Below are 21,126 nucleotides of genomic sequence, written 5' to 3' on the forward strand. Positions count from 1 at the left end.
TTACTGAATGAGACAATCTCAGATTTAGGGCGTATTTTTCGAGATTAATTCAGCTAACATGCAAGTCTCTAGTTTTGTGAGATTATACTTGAAGTTTCTCAGATTCTGAATACTCGCGATCAAATGAGACGTGTCGAAAATTTTTAGTACAAATTCATAGACAAATATCTTTACCACGTTTTTTAGAAAACACTAATGTTGCTATGTAAGAGCAAATGGAGGTTACAGTTTTTGAAGATTTTCGCCATCTGAAGTCGCATTTCTCTTCAATCAATCAGTGACTAATCAAAGAAAATTGCAATGCCAAACCTATTCTGCTCTTTTGCAAAGTCCTCATCTTCGTGACCTCTTAACATTTTTTTTTTTTTATGTTTCATAGGAGTGTGAGATGAGGGTATCTCCAAATGAGATGTGTGGTGTTCAAAAAGATATAACAGGATCGCGCGACTGGGTCACTTACATGTCCGATGTGGCTTCTCTTCCGGTGTGCAATACAGGAGATGCCCCAGGTAAGTTTCTTTCAGAAAACACGTTGTCCTCCAGTGAAAAGTTCCTAACAGATCGAAGTCCTTACTTCCTCTTTTTTACAAAAATTTGAATTCTGCTTCCGATAATTCAGTCTTTTCAATACTGATATAATTTTTGAAATAAGCCTCATTTTTAATCTCCGAAATATTCTTAAATAAAAAGTCAATCGTTTTCCAACCTCACCGGTGACCTTTTTCGCCTACCGTTAGGTTCCTAGCAATACAACGAAGTATAACTTCTCCACCTCATTTAGACTCCACAGGTTTTGAACAATAATTGATCCGGCCCTGATTTTTACTAGGAAACACGTATTGGTACGCTAAGAAAATTCTTCAGTCATTTAACGCAAATAGATCAATAAATTTTCGCTGTCCATTAGCTATTTTCCGAAATGAAAATACCGAAGCCGCCATTGACCTAAAAATTACGTTTCTCCGAAAAGAGGAAGCAGGGAAATCTGTGCAAGGACAAATTGTTCCCCATGTCTTCCTTTTTATCTCGTATCATCCCATTCACTGAAGTAACAGTCACTTGACGTCATAATTTGCACTTTTCATGTGATTTTGTCCTCTTATGACAGGTCGGTGGGTGTTTCCGTGTCGTTCGTGCTCACGTCGCCAATCTTGCTACTGGAGAGAAGCTGTCTGGCATCCGTACAACTGTCGGCATCCATTAATTTCCCGACAACGTCTTTCCCACTGCTTGGCGGAGAAGAAAGTAAGTTTGTTGTGTGTGTGTGTGATAATGTTTTTGTTAATCAGCTCAGTTTTAGTAAATCGTTATTATTATTATTATTTTAATAAAAATTATTTTTTTAATTTATTATTTTGTTTTATTATTTCCGTGTAGAGAGCGCCTCCACTCTCTCCAAACAAAACGTTCGGGGCTCGAATTCCGTTTTTTTTTTTTTTTTTTTTTTTTTTTAGCGTATGATGATACTACAGCCGTGAGGCCCTTTTTACAGAAAAGTACGGCACCATCTCAATTCCCCCCCCCCCCTCATTTTATCCGGTCTTGAGTACCAGTATAGCTGACGAAGCAGGCCTATGGCTGGGTCTTAGATATTCCTGACTATCCGTGTGTGTTCATGGGGGGAAGGTTTGCCTGTTCTGCGGGGGGGACGAAAAACCCTACCTCCGTATGAGACCAGTTAACTCACTTTTCGTCGAAAGAGACCAGATAAAGGTTCCTCACGTCACTGACGGGAATCGAACATAGGTCTTTCCGATCAAAGGGCTTCGTCCATACCGACTGAGCTACGGAGGCTTAGTCGGTATTCCGTTATGGGTATGAATCTTTGAATGCCTTTAGATGGGAGATGATTTTGATCATCTGGTGTGCCAGCAGTACACTTTTTATGGGAGGCCTGAAGTAGCTTGCAAAAGTTTCATGTTTAGACTCTAGAACAGAGTTTCCAGATTATACAAAAATAAATATAAAAAAGAACAAAAAATTATAACCCTTACTCACGGCACTAAATGTGCTATCAGAGGTCGGAGTTACATTTAAAATAATACTTTCCTTATGATCTTTAATAAGACACTTTGGGTTAGAATTTTCAAGGCACTTCAGCCAGTGAATGGTATTATTATTATTATTATTATTATTATTATTGGCCTTTCACCAGAAGACTTAAGTCTATTTAGGATGACAACGACATGAATTCCACGAATTACCCAGTTTTATGCATATACCTGGATGTAACTACCAAATGTACTCAAAACCAATTTTATGTTTGCAAGGGGAAAAACACCGGAGTACCCAGAGGAAAATCATAGTCTGAGTTCGACTAACTCGGTTATTGATTATTTATTTCCATTTGAGCGATATCCATCTTAACTGAATGTGTAATTTCCAAGAATCTTTCTTGGAGAGAGAGAGAGAGAGAGAGATGAAAAGTTGCTAGGTGGAAAAAAACAAAACTGCTTCAAATTCTCTATAATGGCTTGAGTTAAAGCTTTATTTATATCTGCCTGCGAACTAACTACTTTGCAAATAAATAACGATTCTGGTGTGCCGTACAATTTTGTGTAGTTTAATTCTGTTTATGTCTTATGCCGAGATTTCAATTAGGCAGCATAAGGTAACCCATTCTTTCTTTCTTATTTTTCTTTCTGCAGCTATTATTTATCGGGGACTCCACTAACCGTGGGATGATGCACTACGTCATGGAGAGGCTGAACGGAACGCTAACTGAATGGGACAAGACGCATGACATTCGCGTATACACCAACATCAATAGTGGCACCACTTCCGTCAGCTTCGCTTATTATCCTCAGTTCTGGCTACCGACCAATCAGAGGCCAGTCTTTGACAAAGCCCTCTATCATCTTATCCAGAGGTAAGTGCTACTTACCAGAAACACAACTCCGAAAACCCGCAAATATCACGTAGCTTTTATTTATAGCCTCCTCTTGGATTTGTCAAAATGTTTTTAAAATTAATCATTATTTATGGAATTAGAAGCAAAGATATGAAGTTCAAATTATTTTTTGCGTACTTTAAAATAGTGTGAAGCTAGATTAACGCCAACTGAACTGTAAAGTTTCATTAAATATCATGAGACAAAGACATTTGGAGAGAAAATAACAGAAATAATAAAAATAATAATAATTGTAAAGTAGTAACCAACGACAAAACAGATCAAAACCAGTGGCGGCTCGTGGCTTGATTTCGTGGGAGGTGCTGCAACTTTCGAAATATACATACACACTGTAAGTACAGTGTATATGTGTTTGAATAAAATATCAAAATTATGGTAAAAATTTAAAAAAATAAAAATAAACATAACAATATATTGTTTATTATCGATAAAATTATACAGTTTAGTATAATTCAAAATTACTTAAAAATAAAATTTATTATCGTAACCCCAATAATGTTCTAAAATAAAAACTATAATAAATGTTGTCTTTAATTGTAATGTCCAAATATTTAAAGAGACGGAGTAAACAGGATAAGCACTACGAATACTCCACTACTGGCGCCAACTGTATATAAACAACAGTGGAACTGAGCGACGGACAGTGCCGCATTACGCTAATAGCTCGCATCTCACTATGACGTGCATATGCTTTGCACGTGTAGCAATATGACGTTGTGGTAAACACAGTGCTGCTAGCGTCCTTCGCCCTCCTAAGTGCTACAAGATGGATTTTTATTATTTTTTTATACAAAATAAGAGAAATGTATAGGATTGTTGATGATAAATTAAATATGACAAGCAAATATAAATAAATTAATAAATATATTTATATATCGAGAAAAATTGGGGGTGCTGCAGTTCCGTAGTGTTTATGCACCAGCCGCCCCTGATCAAAACAGAGAGAGAGAGAGAGAGAGAGGCGTCCTGTAACTTTGTATTATGCCTGTGTAAAGACTCTTGTTTCGCCAGTGCTGTATATTTTAACTCCTCCATGAAGCATTGTTTTTCTTCATGGAACAATTAAACATACCGATGCATATTTTGGCTTGATTATCACCGAAATAGATAAAACTATGAGACCAGCGTATTATATTTCGCGTCTGTGCGTGTTCTTATGACCACTTTGGCTGTTTTGCGAAAACTGGCCAGCTAACTCAGTTTCAGTTGAAAAAACCCTAATAAAGATTCTTCGCGAGTCGGAATTCAAACTCAAATTCCTTAAGGGAAAAAACCTCCGCCACTACCTCATTCTAACTCACCACCAGTTGAAAAATCTCTACGAATATTTCTGGCATCGAATAGTGGTTTCGAACCTTTCTCTTTTCAGCTAAATGGTGTCGTTATTGAAATAAAAAACGTAGTAGCAGTTTAAGTTTTTTTTTTCGATTTAAACGCGATAGCGTGCGCGCGCGCGTGTGTGTGTGTGTGTGTGTGTGTGTGTGTGTGTGTGTGTGTGTGTGTGTGTGTGTGTGTGTGTGTGTGTGTGTGTGTGTGTGTGTGTGTGTGTGTGTGTGTGTGAGAGAGAGAGAGAGAGAGAGAGAGAATCGCTTTAGGCATCGAGCTGTTTGTTTTTCTTTTACAGCCCATTGTGTAAGTTACAAGTAACATATATGTATTATTCATTTTATTTTCATTAAAATGATGTAAATCTAACAGCAATGCTTCCTACGGTAAAGGGGGATAAAGAAAACCTTGCTGTCTACAAAGTAGGAGCAAATGACATCAGCAAAAATGAAATAGTATGCATTTCAAAAGTATCTTTGATTATAATAGTACAATAAGGTTATTGTATTTCGCCTACACTGTTTTATTTTCTCCCTTTCTTTACTTTCAGGTCTCGTCCTTTAGAAAATAACACAAACACCGTCCTAGTAGTTGGAGGCGTTCATTGGCTTGCGACCCAACATCTGCTCATGCTTCTTCGGGCCCTCAGGGTGTAGGTATTAGTCTGTCACTTAAATTCCTTTTGTATTGATTGGGTGTTTAAAAGCTACTAGACAGTGCCAGAAAGAAAAGAGAGAACAGGTCAGAAAAACAAGAGCAAGAAGAGAAAAGAGAGAGAGAGAGAGAGAGAGAGAGATAATAATAGATAATATCCTGGTATTCAATATTTAGTGAAACACACACGTCATGATACGTCGGAGCTCGAAACGTGGAGTTATATAGACTTATATAGCTTTCATGATCTAGACCAGTGGTCGCCAAAGTGGTCGATATCGATCCCTAGGGGATATAACACTGTTAGGGGTCGATTCGGGCTCAGGGATAGATAGAAAAATATAAGACATCATTGTACAGGTAATATTTAATTTGGCTAACTTGGATTACCTCCATCCTGAACGACAACGCAGTTAAGAGTTAATTTGAATCGTGGGAACAGTGACATGAATAGGACCTGTAAGATGGAGCAAGGTCATGAAAATAGTTACGGAAGCCAATCAAGTAGGCCAAAATGACGTATTTACCAGCAACCGTATTTTTTGCTTGTCCTATTATAATTACGTAATAGTAAATTAGAGGGGGGGGGTGATAAAAAGTCAAGAAACGCTTGAAGGGGTCGATGGTCAAAGAAGTTTGGCGACCCCTGATCTAGACACCCGTTGTTGAAAGTTGTATAGGCTATTTAAAGAAGCAGATGTGATTCTACAGAATCTGAACTACTTTAGTCGCTATGATGAACTACACATACTATTATACCGCAATCAAGATGGACATTCATCCTAAATAATGAATGAATACTTACTTATTTTGCTGATATTTGTTTGCTTTATTTCTATACTTTAAAAATGCGTAGCGTATGATCAACGATGGCTATTTGTATTTGAAACTAATAATTAACTTAGATGTGAATTACTTGCAATTACTTGCGGCTTTCCGTGTCTATTGCTCACTTTATTTATTTATTGAAATGACTAATCTACTTCTGTATTTCTGACAGTGAACGTCTTCAAGGAATAAGATTAGTAATGAAAACGTTGGGATCTGGATTTCATCAACCGGTAGAGGGCGTTCACACACTATGTGCAGTAAGTATTTCTAATGTGGTTTATTTGTTGCTAAATAAATACCGAGTTCAGAACTAAACAAGAAATTCTGTCTCATGTGGTTTAAACTGTTTCCCCAACTAAGGATTTTAAAAACTCCGAGGTTTTGATCCGTTTAAACCTCGAATGTGTTTTTTTTTTTTTTTTTTTAATTTTCAATTTTCTCCGTTGCCTCATTGATTTGACCATAAAGTAAATGTCATTTAAATTGCCAATTTAAGGAGATACACATTGACTGAGTCGAATTTAAAGACAATAGACTTCTTAATGTAATGTTTAGCGTTTCATTAATATTAAATTACGTTCAATTCTGATAAAAAAGAGAATGTTCGAATAAAATAAAAAAAAAATAAAAAAAAAAGACGAGCTTTGTTTCCCTTCGTAACTTCCTTACACATTCTCCAAGGAACGTAGTTGTTGCTTTAAGAAGTTAATTCGGAATCGTGATCTTAAGATTCCATTTAGATTGTCTTACATGCCGATGAATATTTAAGTGGAAAGAAAGTAGTCAAGTGAAGTCGGGTGTTTATAAAGTTGAAAAAAAGTTCCATCGGCTTGTATTGTTCCTTGTTCAATATTACATCATTCGTCAAGCTGACAAAAGTATGTACGCAGCTTGAGATCTCCGATTAATATTTTATAAGCCATTAGAAAATATAATAACTAATCATGAACAGTTGCGGTGTTTAAGGACCCAAAAAACTTCTCCGTTATAAACATAATCAACGGTAGCGAGATTCATTGGTTACGAGAGACAATGAAGATTTCCATGTTTGATGACACCTATCAGTATTTCACTCTGTGAAGTTGCACAATAATAGAAATATTTAAAGTCACCTCAAATCGTGACTGAATTATGGAAGCATATATACCGATGTAACGCGTGGCAAAGATGGAGCAAGCTCCTAGTTATGGTGCACACAGAACACGAATTCTTCATGGGTTTGCATTACTAAGTTCATAATGGAAGTATGGTATTCTAGAAATTCATTTATCATTCTGATCAGTCACGTCTTGAGCACAGCGATTTCTTATAATCCAAAGATTCAACAACTATAGCTTTCAAAAGTAAGTACTTGGTACTTCCAGCAGAACTCTTTCAAAAAAATAAAAAAAAAATAGTATCCACCTTCCTTTCGATTATGGTCTTTCTGTAAACAGTTCATTAAGTCCGGACAACATGGATTAGTACTTGTCACCCTTTCTCCTTCGAAGCCGTATCCAAATCCAGTTGGAGAGCAGTAATCTAATCCATAGATGTCTCTCGCAATCGAGACAGTTTTGTGACATCTATCAACGCATCTCTTTTGTGGTATAATATTAAAGAGTTTTATCCTAGAAATGCAAGGATGGCAGTAGATATTGTCCAAATATGAAAATAAAAATGGATGAGATCCTCACACTAAGACCAATGATCTTTGGCTGGACCATATGAATTTCAAATACTACACATCTTTTTCTGCAGATTATTAGTAGGATGATACTTTAATAGTTAACGGTCTTCAACAATTTGGATGAGTGGCTTCAGTTGACACTTAGCCCAAAAACAGAATTACTTTTCTATAGTTGGATTAAGAACGCAGCTAGTCAGCGATGTTTCCGGTTTATTGATGTCATTCTATCTTTTCATAAAAATCGTCATTGTAAAATGACGGAAACTTTTTAAATAGTTTCTTGAAGAACTATTTAAAAAGAAAAAAAAATTATTTAGGCAAGGACACAACGATAATTGTGTTTAGCTCTTTTCAAAGTAAACGAAGTTTTTTTTTTTTTTAGCGATACATTTGAATTTATCTATTTACAAACAGATTGGATTAGTATTCATCTTCTTAAAAAGTAACAGGAATTTTTTTATATTTATTTATTTTATAACACACATCAGTTACTTTTACGTATTTAAGAATGCTTCCTAAAAAGGTTGTTTTGTCTATTTAAGAGTTAGAGAGTAAATAAATTTACCTTTATATCTGACTGAAAACAAAGTATTCATTTAAATAAATGTTTCTGTTTACAAAGTTAACACTTAAATGAGATTTTTGTTCTTGTAGTTAAAAATAAAAAAAATTCTGTTTTTTTTTTATGAGGAAAGGGAAAAATTGTTTAAACATCAAAGAATGGATTCTGTTTGTTTGGTTAGATGTATTTTTTTTCTAATAATTACTTTGGATATTTAAGAACTAAGATGGTTTTTCTTGACCTACTATTGAGAAAGAGTAATGCGTTTATTTGTCTGATAATAGGAAGAACAGAGAAAGCTGTTGTTGCACAGTCTAGGATTAGCTGACTTTGCCAAACACTACAATTTCGAAGTGATCGATACTTTCAACATCACCATTCCCCGCTATAAAGACTTTCTACAGGGCAAGTGCGCCTGTCATTTCCACAGGGTAAGGAACTATCCCGATTTTATAGTATTTCCTCATTTAAAAAAAAAAAAAAAAAAAAAAAAAAAGATTATTATAGATTTGATAATGTTAGATGAATACACAAAGTGACAAATATAAAAGACTTCCAGACTGCCTCTAACTACGCACACACACATGCTACCCTGCTACCCTAACATAAGTGTCGACGATAGCTGATTAACTAAATAAACCAAACTAAGGGACCTGACACAAGCTTATTTATGTGGGAAGTCTTTCAGGAAGTAACTACACGTGGAAACATGCGGGTTAGAGCTAGTACAGGCCTCCTTGACAGCTGTTTCCCATGTAGATTGAGATTTTGTTTGATTTTTCATTTAAATAATATAGTTCATGTCTCTCTCTCTCTCTCTCTCACACACACACACACACACACACAATCTCTCTCGCTCCCCCCCCCCCTTTTTTTTTAAATCGTATTTCTGCACATTTACTGAAATAAATATTCATTTTCAAATGGGTTACATACTAAAATAGGAAATAAAGAAAAAAATCTCTCAATATATTTTTTTATTTTATATATAAATATATCCTGTTATCACTGCTTCCCATTTCTCTTATTTCAGGTTGTCAAAGTTCCTTCCCAAGAAGATTCAGCGTCCGACTGGAGGACTAGAAGGCATCCCAACCCCAAAACTCCTCGTTTCCACGTCGAAGGACCTATTAACAGTATCTACAGTGAAATTTTACTGAGCAGGATATGCAGCGAATACGTAACAAAAAGATGAGAACTGATGCACCCGGAACTGAAGCCTCCACACAAATAGACGAGCCTACATGACGACACGATGGCGTCATTAGAGACTCAACATGTGGAAGTGTATCACTCGGCATTCCAACACTAAAGAATCCGATGATACAAAAACAAACACAAAAAAAAAAAAAAAGTCCTCGAGGCCAAACGTTACGTGACCTTACCAACGTCATGTATCATCGAACTGTGCGATCCTCAGACTACTACAGCATCCGTTTCTCCGAGGATCAGATGGCATCTGAGTTGCTATGGAAGAGTCTTATTCATCTTGATCTCTAAATTGTTTTTTTTTTTTTTTGGTTTTATTTTTGGAATGTACATATGAGTGTGTTAAAAAAAGTTATGGTTGTGAATTTACGCAAAAAAGGCTCTCAAGGAAACCTAATTGTTTGCTAATATTCGATCTTAATAACTCATTATGAGCTGCTATAAGAGAATGAAAATATTTTGAGACTCACCCAACCTTATACATTACCGGAAATATTAAAAAAAAAGAAAAAACCAGCAATATTAATACAGCTATTTAAGAAATAAACAAGTTATGCCGCTAGAAAATGGTAAATCAGTGGCGCCATCTAGCAACAAACTTCGTTCGTGACTTTAAATTGATTTTTATCTTAAAAACCACAAAGAATTCTACCATCAATTCCTGCTAAACACTGCCAACTCCTTTACAAATCTAACTGCCCCTATACACAGACCACTGATTTTGTAACTTTAAGAAATTTTATTTCTCCTTGACAATTCTTGGCAGAATTTTCTCTCAGTCTTATAAAATATAGTATACATTGAAATATAGCAAGAAAAACAAGTTTGCTAGCTAAGTATGAAGATATACTAGAATATAAATCATAAAGAGGAAAAACTTTCTTAAGAACAAATTATACAATACATAGAATATATAGTTAGATTAGCGCATGCTCTTTATTCGTATTCTCTTACAAAGAGATTATGTATATAATTAAGCCTAATTCTCCCTTTATCGAGGCATTAATAATGGACCAATTACTAATTCAGTTATATCAACTAAGACTAACAATTAAGTGTTCAGATATTAAAAAAAGGCTGTTTTTTAAAAAGACCGGTGCGTCCATAATTTATAAAGTGTTGCTAATAGATAAAATAATCTCAATGAGCTCTACATGTTTCGATTTTATAAAATTTTCTCTAAAAATTGCACTGTACGTTTTATACGCAGGAAAATCGTTTCCATAGTTGATACGTTACAAAAACTGCAGTTTTGTTGTTGTTGCTATTTTCTAGAATATGTTTATTTATATTTCTTTTTTCAAAATTTGTCAAATTCGCCTTCATCCTGGTCTCTTTGAACTTTTTATGAGCTTTATTTTATGCTTCTGCGGTACGTTTTAACTGCTTGCATGGGCAGACGATACATTGGAAAAATGTGATAATTCCGATACTCTCGAACCAAAAGCATTCTGTTTTACGTACCTATCAACAGAAACTCAGCAAATTAATCGATTTTAAATCAAAATTCCTTTTTCTAGGAAACAATCCAATAAAAATTTCAATCATTGGGTTGTTTATAAAATGCGAATTCACTACAATGAAAGTTACGATCTCAAGTTTTTAAAGTTGTAATTATTAATTTATTCGTTGAATTAATATTTATTATATTAAACTGTTATGATGTTTGTTGCTTACTTAGAAGATTCTGAGATAAATAGTGATAAAAAAAAAAAAACGGAATGATGCTGCAGTTATGGCCTTTATATGTAGAAAAACTTAGTTTTTCTTTAGAGATACTTTCGTTTAATTGACATTCGTGTTTAGAGAGTAATATTTTGAATATAAAACAATCATTGATTGTATATTTTGATGTGAATACACTTTAATAGATAAACCACACTCACACATACACACTGAATCCAGTTTGCACTGAAAAATGAGTTTTTTTTTTTTTTTTTTTTTTTTTTTTTTTTTTGGTCACTGCTGTCATGTCAGTTAGAATTCGAATGAAAATTATTCTGGTTATACTGTAAAAAAATATTTATTGGATTACAAATTAGATTTTTTTTTTTTAAAAAAAAATCAGTAAGATAACTTCTAGATAATTTATGATGTTTAATTTGGTAAGAGTAAATGGCGAGCGAGCGCGCGCGCGCGTGTGTGTGTGTTGCCTTCGCTGAAAATGTTTAGTATTTGTGTTAGAAAGATTTATTTTATATATTTCTAATGTTTAGAAGAGTCGCATGTGATAAGTAAAATACGAATCCAAACTTTTATTAAAGATCATATAAAAATGGGTAATTTAATAAATTAATTCCAAACTAAATCACCGTCTTAATTTGAATAATGAATTATTAAAAAATAGGCTACATCAACACTCACTTTTCTTTTCTTGTAGATATAGAATAATTCTAAAACAGTTTACAGATTTTAACTGGCCAATTCAGCCTACAAAATACTAAGAGATGATACAGAATTTGTTGGATTTTTTTTTTCTAGTATTTTATTTGCTAGTTATGGCTAAAAGGTGGCAGCACACTGAGGCTATTACTGATATTTTTATGCCTTTTCTTGAATATAATAATAATCGATCATTCACAAAACAGGAGATTAATTTAGGCAACATAAAATTAACAGATGTGTAAAGAAAGTGAAATGGGAAGATTTTATTAGACCAAAATATGCACTATTGTTTTTCGAGGAATACCTAGAATAATACAAAATCCATAATGGGTCCTTTTTCTTTAATTTTTAGTTTTATTTTAGCTGCCGTAATGTTATATATATATATATATATATATATATATATATATATATATATATATATATATATATATATATATATGAAAATTACTAGATTGCCTGATTTTCACTTCAATAGCCTCGGTTCTGCCACCAAATAACTGTTAATGGAACTAGACACTCAGATCCACGAAGATTCATGAACAAATTTGTCCATTTCGATCATATAACTACTTTGTATAATCTTTCCATCTGGATACTATCATCTAAAATATTTGAAACGATTATATATTTATTAGGAAAACAATCTCAAAATCTGAATGGTAAAAATTTGAAAAAAAAAAAAAAAGAAAAGAAAAGAAAAACTCCAAAAATATTTTCAATAATTGTTAATATATCTTCAATATCAGGCGAATAATTATAATGATAATAATAATAATTATCATTATTGCTATCCTTGTTATATAAACACTATTCCTTCACTTTTGTTCTGCATACCGTAATATCTGAAAAGATCGCAAATATTTAATTCATTTAGTTCTTAAGCATTAAGAATAAAACAGGATAGAAACTTCCTATCCATACGACCATCACACTTCGCCCGATCACTAGTTGTACTTGTTTTCCCGCTCACCGCACATCTATGCATCATCGTATCTGCAGTCCTGTCCCCGTTTTCTTAGATTATATAAAATAGTTGTCCTTGAGAATTAGTTTCGTGATGAAAATCTTTTGAAAAAAAAAAAAAAAACTGGTTCAGAAGAAGGACATTGCTGAAGTCGAAGTGCTACCAATGCTAAGATTCAATAATCAGTGAAGATATTTAAACACCTTCATTAAAAACTGTTAGATGAAAATCTTCACTGAATAATTTTGATAAATAAATAAAGCAATACACGTTTAATAATTTTAAAATATTTGAGTTTTAAAGTTCAAATAATTCAAAAGTTTTAAAATCACTTTAGAATTATTCTTAATTTGTGCTTTATCGATTTTTATGTTGGATGGAAACAATATAAAAAAAAGCAAAGGATAACTAACTCAAATATTATCCTTGTAAATAAAATATTTGCAGTAACATATTAATTATTATAACTTCATGGCAATACATACCTGAGTGTTGTCTTGATACTGCTTAAACAAAAACTAGGGAAGATATATCGTTCTGAAAAGTATACTAGGGAACTTTCTTATAATGTTTTCAAGGGACCAAGAATTAGAAATATCACCAAAAAAACATTTCTGGTGCTATTAAGCAGAAACATTGATTGTTGTGCTCAAACAAAACCCCACAACATGGAAACATGGCAGCATGACGTCACATCCGTCTTAGTCGACAACAAATAAACTACAATCTTTTACATAACTTACTGATTCCGCTATTTATGGTTTGTCCTAAAGTAAAGCTTGTTTCCCATATACAACAGTACATAAATTTGTTAAGATAGGCCTAACACTGTGTAGAAAACTAAGTGTGGAATCAATGGCTTCCACAAAGCACAGTTATTTTATTTTATAACATTTTGATGGCTCATTATATTCTTGACAATCGTTTTGTTTTGTATATACTTATTTGCGCATGTACAGAGAAATTATTTTTGTATAAATTTTCGCATGAGTTATTCAATCAATAAGGGTAAAATTTTTCGTTTGGAAAAACAAATCGAGCTATTGGAACAAATGCTTAGAAAATAGGATTCAAGGGAGGAAAAATCCGTATTATTACATGGAAAAAATAAATGGAATATTAAAAATATTTATGAAAAATCTGTTCGTAAAAACATTCTGTACCTCTCAAAATAACTTCGTTAAGTCATTCCAGTCGAACGACATTTAAACACTCTTCGAAAAATATTAAAATAACAACAAAAACTATTCAAAGCAATGTACGCCTGATAAAACATTACTTTATGCTTACTCTTTCTTGAAGATTTGAACAAATAATGCAAGCAAAGTATTCTAGAATATTTACAGACTATTTCCAGACTTCCTCTTTTTTTTTAATCTTAAGATGTTTCTAAAATAATGGGCCTACTTGACATAGTCATTTAAGTGCTCGTTAGGTACTTGCTTACCTAACAAGCGGAAGTGTACAAGGGTCGTATTTCGTCGATTGATCAGAGTCAATTCTTCTCCTCCTGACCCAATTTTGAACGTAGTTTGAAAGGAAACATTAAAGGATGAAAGGAAGATGCTGTTTTTTTTTTTTATGTCGACTATCAACCAAACTCGCTAGCGCGCGCACACATACATGCTAGTCAAATATAGGAAGTTTTACGTAACATTATAATAAGGTTTCGTATTTTCCTTTAGTTTAAATGCGCATGAGAAAAATCAAATATTAATCCCAGCATTCGACTTACAGGTGTCCTACTTTTGGATTAGCAAGTGTCTTCTTAGATATTTGTCCCTCCTCTACCTCCCCCCCCCATCCAGTGACTGACCTGCCTTCAAATGCCTTTTTATACGCCAGCGATATTCCACTTGGTAGTTAGCACCTTTGACGTCACTGTTAAGCTGAAGGATTAAAAATGGTGCCTTTATTTGCAAAACGCAGTCGCTATTTGGGACTGTAAAGTAAATTTTAAGCCTTATTCGCTCTTTTATGATTTATAACCGATCTAATGGTAATAAAATTTATTACGTTTCTATCCACTTACACAGAATCCATTGTTTATAATATTTGAGAACAAAAGATGATTTTTTTTTCTCTCTCTCTCTCTCTCTCTCGAAGCCTCAATTGTTTAACGAGACGAACTATTTGATCACTGGTATGTAACTATTCAGATGGTCCTTGAAGTTTTAGAGAACTGTTCCAAAGTAATCACTGTGTATTTGTATAGTAAATATTATTATTCGAAATATATCATATGCAAATATGTAAATAGTGTATAATTGGATGTAACCACGCTCCATGAAACCTTACACCACAGGGTACCATCAAAATGAGACTCTCTCCCTATCCCAACCTTTGTAGATAACTATTAGCATTTCTGCTCAGCTTTCTGCCGATCTTTTGTACTGTGGTTCGCTGAACTGTCACCAGGCGGCAGCTATCTCGAAGTATTTAAGAAATTGTGCAATAAATACTATTTGTTAAAAAAGAAATAGTGTGTTTTTTATTTCCTAAAACAATTACATAGAATATAATAACAAAAATTAATAACATGCTGTGAAAAATCACGTAGGACTGTAAAAAAATGAGCAAGTCTAGTTGACATTCAATTTACATAATGCTTTATAAGGGTAAAAATTAATTGTTAGCAGCTAAAACAAAACCTGACCTAGATAGCGCAAACTGCATCTCGCGCTTTTACATGATTTGATCTAGTCGTCTTGGATCATAGTGGGGGGAGAACGCCTGTATGTTGTATTCCTTGGGAAATACGTCTGGGGGAAGACGGTTCCACCAGTACTGCAGTAGTAGGGATGAAGGAGGAGAAAAAAAAATTTGTTCTGTGGGTTTCAAGGTGTACTGTGAAAGGATGTTGGGCTGCAGCTGTACGTGTTCCGATGGACTTAGTACAGGGTGGGGGAATTATTGATGCTGTTTCAGATGAGCATTTTCCATGGAAATATTTATAGAATATACAGATTGCAGAGACCAAGCGGCTTATGTGAAAGTGGGGAAAGTTTGCTTGTTGTTTTTTGAATAACTGCATGAGAAACTAAAAGCCATCGTGAAGATTATTCATGTCCTAGACAGGAGTGAAACACAGTCTTTCCAACCAAAGGGCAGCGTCAATATCAACAGAACTGTAGAGACATCGAAGGATAGGGTGTGATGCGATCTATTCCAGTAATACTCAACTATAAGATATATTCTTTATATCTTTACATGACAGAGTTTTTGCACCCTATCACTTCCGGGTAATTTTTCTCCCTATATCACTGAAGATATTCCGCTTCCAAAATACACGAGACTTTCATAGTCATTGTGCAGCTATTTTTTTTTTTCAGTATGCATTTTACTCTATATGATTTCATCTGCATCAAGATCTGCAAGCCAGTTAGTTTGGGTGAGTGGTTAAGGTTCTCTAACTAACAGCTGTGGTTCGAATACAGCCGTGGGCATGCAGGTTTGTGATTGTATTAAGATCGATTTCATAGCACGGTGTAAGACTACCACCCAGCTTATTGGAGCCTGAAGTGGCTTGAAAAAATTCCGTGTTTGGTCTGCAGAAGAGGGTTTTCGGACCATGTAAAAATAACTAAACAAATTCATAGAAATAATCCAAAAATTCCGTGGTACTAACAGTGCCGCGCCGTGGGCAGGAGGCGCGCTTGTACAAAACCTTTTCAGCGCCCCCATAAAATAATTTTCCATGAAAAATTTTGCGAAAACTTTTACTTTGTTAAAAGTGCAAAACAGTTTATACGCATATATAAAAATAAATTTTATTTAACAATAGTAGAACATTGTAATCACTAAAATTCATTAATAAGGAACTTTTAATAATAAAAATTTTCAAAAATGATTTATTTCATTAATATATAAATACAACAGAATATATATATATCCAAGTTTTCAGAACAATGTCACTGTTTCAGTCACCATCACACATCCACAAAGGGCAAAGCACAGCGTAAGAATGAATTCGCGGTGTCTTAAACTAACAATTGCCACTAAAAATATAATAAACAATCGAGAATATTTATACAATTTTCGCTGAGTCGATGCTTATTCTATGAAATAAAATCTGTGGTAATATTGATAACGTTTCACTTCAAACAAATCATAATAAAACTGGTGATGTATTAAGTTAAAAATATTGTTAAATTATTAAGAATTCATAATGATTTGACTGATTTTAAATTTCATTTTTATTGCATTAACTATAATTTGTAATTGTGCAATTAATTCAGTACGATATAATTCAAGAATAAGAAAATTTATATATATATATATATTTTATTATTTCCTTTGGTGAAATGGCGCCCCTCATCTTCAAGCGCCCTTGTGCGGGGCACAACCGCACGGCGCGGCCCTGGGTACTAATGTATCAATGGCACATTTTATAGATGGGAGACACATTTAAAAAAAAAAAAAAATTCCTAATTGACTTTGCAGTTGAGTTTTTTTTAAATCCATAACATTACACACTTACTTTCATTTGGTCCGACAACCACGTACGCCTGTAAGCATATAATAATCCCCCTCTGCCGAGAAACGCTTGAATAAAATATCATAATGTATAAACTTACAAAACTTGTCAAGTTAGAAACGTCAACAAAAAAAAAAAAAAAAAACCATTCGAGTTCAGTGGAATTTAGGAATTTAAATACATTGCATTTAAGATCTCTACTAAGAACGGACAAACCGAGGAACACGCACTAACACACTTAATTCCGATGTGTATGTGGGTGCTGTTTGCGCGAGCTACTTTGCAATTTATTTCAATGACATCCTAATTCTTGTATACAAGTAAAAAGTTTCTTGTCGTTGACTATCTTTGGATATTTCGAGCACCGCACTAACGAGCGAAGACCGGATCTTCACATATACGAAAAAACATTATACAAGAGAAATATAAACCCATACAGCTAGCTGGGTTTATATTTCAATCAGAAGATCAATTCGTTTACCCTTTAAGTTTTGTATACGGAATCTGATATTATTATAATAGCTCTAAAGAGAAAAAAAAAATATATCAAATTCAACAGAAATCAGAGTCCTGAAGTCAAGTACTTGAGTGAGTTACTGACTGCTCTTCTTAGAATAATCATTGGGGTCAAAATTCGACCTGCTGTAACTCTGGTTCTGAGATGGATATTATCAGTCGGCTACTTATATTCGACGGTGTAGCATTCAACAGGATTGCCAAATACGACGCGTCAAAGAAGATTTAAAAGCAGTTGCTTCTCTGATATTTTTTCTAATTGCTGATGAGAATATAAATGTTCTTCTGAAATTCTAGCAAAACCAAACTGCTAATAAAAATAACATGACCTATACTTAGCATATTCAGAATTTCATTAGACGCCAGCAGGCGCCGTATGAATCATCGCACATTCGGTGGTGTGTGACACGAATTCTTCCCCCCCCCCAGGTGGTCCTATTATGGGCTTTTCTCGAAGCTTCTGAAGCCCAGTCTGAAGACTGGTCACTTGCACACCACACACCAACCATTCATCTCATTCAAGGTCTACAATCGTCCCTTTTTCCCAGAAACTGTTACCATCTTACTGTTTTGAAAAGTTCTTTCTTCTGTTTTTTCAACTTGTCCAAAGTATTTCAACTTTCTTCTGCCAATGTTCTTAAAGAGTCTTTATAGTCCTACCGATCTTTACTAGGAATCCATCAATCTGTCCGTCTTTCAGTATATGATATCTTCAAGAGTCTCTTCTAACACACTTCGGAAGCAGCTAACCTTTTATTGTAAGACTTCTTTACGTGCAAAAAGTGTGAACGAGTTCAAGAACTCATTCATAACTGATGTAAATTTCATTTTCTCCTCCTCATACCTATATTAGGTATGGCTTATTACGATTCGAAACCGCGACGCCTCGAGGATATGGTAGTTAGTCCTATGCCTCCTGGTGTGTCCTATATCTTGGATGCGGGTGTTCACGGGCCCGGTTTGCCTGTTCTGGAGGACGAAAGACCCAAGTTTCCGGCTAGAAAACCTCCTACGACCCTATGAGCATGGCTAACTCACCTTTAGTCGAAAGAGACCAGATAAAGGTTCTTCACGTCATTGACGGGAATCGAACCCAGGTCTGTCCGACCAACAAGCTTCGTCTATACTGACTGAGCTACGGAGGCTCGGATACCACTTAGTAGCCTGTAAATTAGTCTGATGTATTATACTATGTTTACAGAAATCGTGAGTCTTCCAGTGTAGAGGTATCGCTTAAGATGAACTTACTTATAACAACGACAACAAAAAAACACAGCCTTACAGTCTTAAGCCAGTAAAAAAAAAAAAAAAAAAAAAAAAAAAAAAAAAAAAAAAAAATATTAATTTCTGAAATATTAAGAAAATAACAAAAAGAATTAGAACGACTCTACAGAATTCGTGAGATAGCGTTTAAAAGAAGGAGGGGGGTGAATAACAGCTTCAGTGCTAGAAATAATATCGAGTTAGGATAGCATCGATATGAATCAAAGTCAAAACCATTCCGTAAGGTGCTTCTTCAGTCAACAACTAAAGTGGGAGTCACAGGTAGTTAAGTCGAACTATTCGGAGGTTTTTTTTTCTTTTTTCCCCGAACTATTTTCAGATAGTATCTATGATAATTTTGACTTCGGGAATGGTAGTCGGAAGAACAAATTACTCTAACTCTCTCTCTCTCTCTCTCTCTCTCTCTCTCTCTCTCTCTCTCTCTCTCTCTCTCTCACATAGATTTCTGTTAAGAGTTTTCAAGCTAATGTAGCTGCTTACTAGAAGGAAGATTACAGTTTTGGAATAAAAGAATACCATCTCCATATGAGATGAACTCGTTCGAAACAACATTGAAAAAAAAAAAAAAGACTTGAACTTTCATTGAGTCTTTTTCAATTTCCCACATTACATGAATAATTATGTTCACATTGAACTGCAAACAAAGTTAATCCATTCGCAATCCTTCACTGAATACATTTCTCAAGATTTCTGGGGATAAAGTTTCTCGACATTCAATGATTCAAATTGAGCACACGGGTCTTTCCAACCAAAAAGGACATCGTCTTTATACCGAGTGGACTATGGGGATTCTGAAAATTCATGAACGGGAATGATACATCAGGGCTCGTATTGTTTATGCACAATAAACTCAGTCCCAGTTGGAAAACGCTTCTGATATGGATAGTGTCGTAGTGTTAATGTGCGATGATGTGACCCGGGTGGTTTTATGTCCAGGGATGAATTGCGGAGAACATTTGGATTATTGACTGATTATAATCCACTGATCTTTGCGCCAATTAAGATTCTGTCGACCATTCTTTGCAAACTACATAAATCATCGATCAATGGCCCTCCATAAGTTGAAAGCGGGACTCGCTATTTTTGAATTGGCCCAATGTCTCACGTGCGATCGGTGGAAGTACTGCAGACAGTGGTCGACTAATATCAAATACTGATATCTATTGAAAAAATGCAAAAGGTTGCCAAGAATCAACTCAAATTTTATAATCGCTACAGATATAAGATATCATTAATATATTTTTGCCCGAAAGATACATCTTCGCTTCGTTAAATTTTAATTTATAATTCTTATCCTTGGTATCTGAACATAAGTATCTATAGTCGAAGAGTGTGAAATGGATATATAAAAATCTTCCTTTCATGCGTCTATCAGGTTTACTGAGCACATTATGCGCAATTTACATACAGTTGAACTAATTGCTTTCATACAATGGAGACAGTGGCCATTAACCTGTTCATTTATTTATATAATGCCATGTAAACTATATTGTGTTAAGTGTTAATAATCTGTTAACTGTATTCAACAACATGAACTAAAAAGAAGAGGCGATCTCTTGCATTTGAATGACCAAATGTTCGCAACAGAGCTTGTCACTACAGCGATCATGTTGGGTCGTAATTAAGTTGTTACTCTTACAGGAACAGATTGTTGTTTATTTTTACTATAAAGTGCGATGGATTTAGATGAAACGTGATCGAATCTCATTATAGTTTATGTGACGATGGACAATCATTAGTTTTGAATCAAGAGCAATGAACCTCAACCTGCAACTCATTTTGGAGTTCTAAAGCAAATCCTTTCGACCTTCTTTATCTACAGAGAAAAATATAACGATGAAAAATGAGTTTTTAGGTGCATTTTGCAAAATGCGAAACATGTATTCGATTCATTTATCCCTCCCTTTGTCTGTAAGCATTTGCTCCTTTATGTCTAAATCGATTTCATTGAAATTTCGAATTTTTACAAAAATGTCTGGAAACATTTCGATTTTGATTTCAACTGGACCATACTAAAGGCAAATTAGACAAAATAAAATTATATTGAAGTATATAAACCTTGAAATACATTGGATGTAATCGTATAGAGATGTATTTTGCAATCGCAATAATATTCTCGTATAGTGACATAATTCAATGCCACAATAACTAAGCCTAAAGAGTTTTTTTTTTTCCCTATGACATATCATCCAGGTAATTTTGTTTTGTCTTATTTTCCAATTGATTAAACGAAACCCCTAAACACGTGATAATATTTCTTTGAGATGGTGTTTACCACTGAATGAAATTCAATCTAGACAGCGAAAACAACCTTTGAACTCACTTTTTTTGGTTC

At 34.2% G+C, this 21,126-nt stretch overlaps 1 protein-coding gene across 3 annotated transcripts in view; it reads left to right on the top strand.

Moving 5' to 3' along the window:
* The window catches only part of LOC150106587 (cadherin-like and PC-esterase domain-containing protein 1), an 85,427-nt gene extending 73,488 nt beyond the window's left edge, over positions 1-11,939 (top strand). For all 3 annotated transcript variants that reach the window (XM_090392559.1, XM_090392557.1, XM_090392558.1), the window contains exons 19-25: positions 380-509; positions 1,109-1,245; positions 2,649-2,869; positions 4,788-4,889; positions 5,892-5,979; positions 8,238-8,384; positions 8,987-11,939. In XM_090392559.1, the coding sequence (XP_090248685.1) occupies positions 380-509; positions 1,109-1,245; positions 2,649-2,869; positions 4,788-4,889; positions 5,892-5,979; positions 8,238-8,384; positions 8,987-9,148 (987 nt within the window). In that variant the 3' untranslated portion in view covers positions 9,149-11,939. The remainder of the gene's footprint in view (positions 1-379; positions 510-1,108; positions 1,246-2,648; positions 2,870-4,787; positions 4,890-5,891; positions 5,980-8,237; positions 8,385-8,986) is intronic.
* The last annotated feature ends 9,187 nt before the right edge of the window (positions 11,940-21,126 follow it).

Source organism: Typopeltis vanoorti, chromosome 5, assembly GCF_054136105.1.
Source record: "Typopeltis vanoorti isolate ZY-2024b chromosome 5, IOZ_Tvanoo_1.0, whole genome shotgun sequence".
Classification (NCBI taxonomy): domain Eukaryota; kingdom Metazoa; phylum Arthropoda; class Arachnida; order Uropygi; family Thelyphonidae; genus Typopeltis; species Typopeltis vanoorti.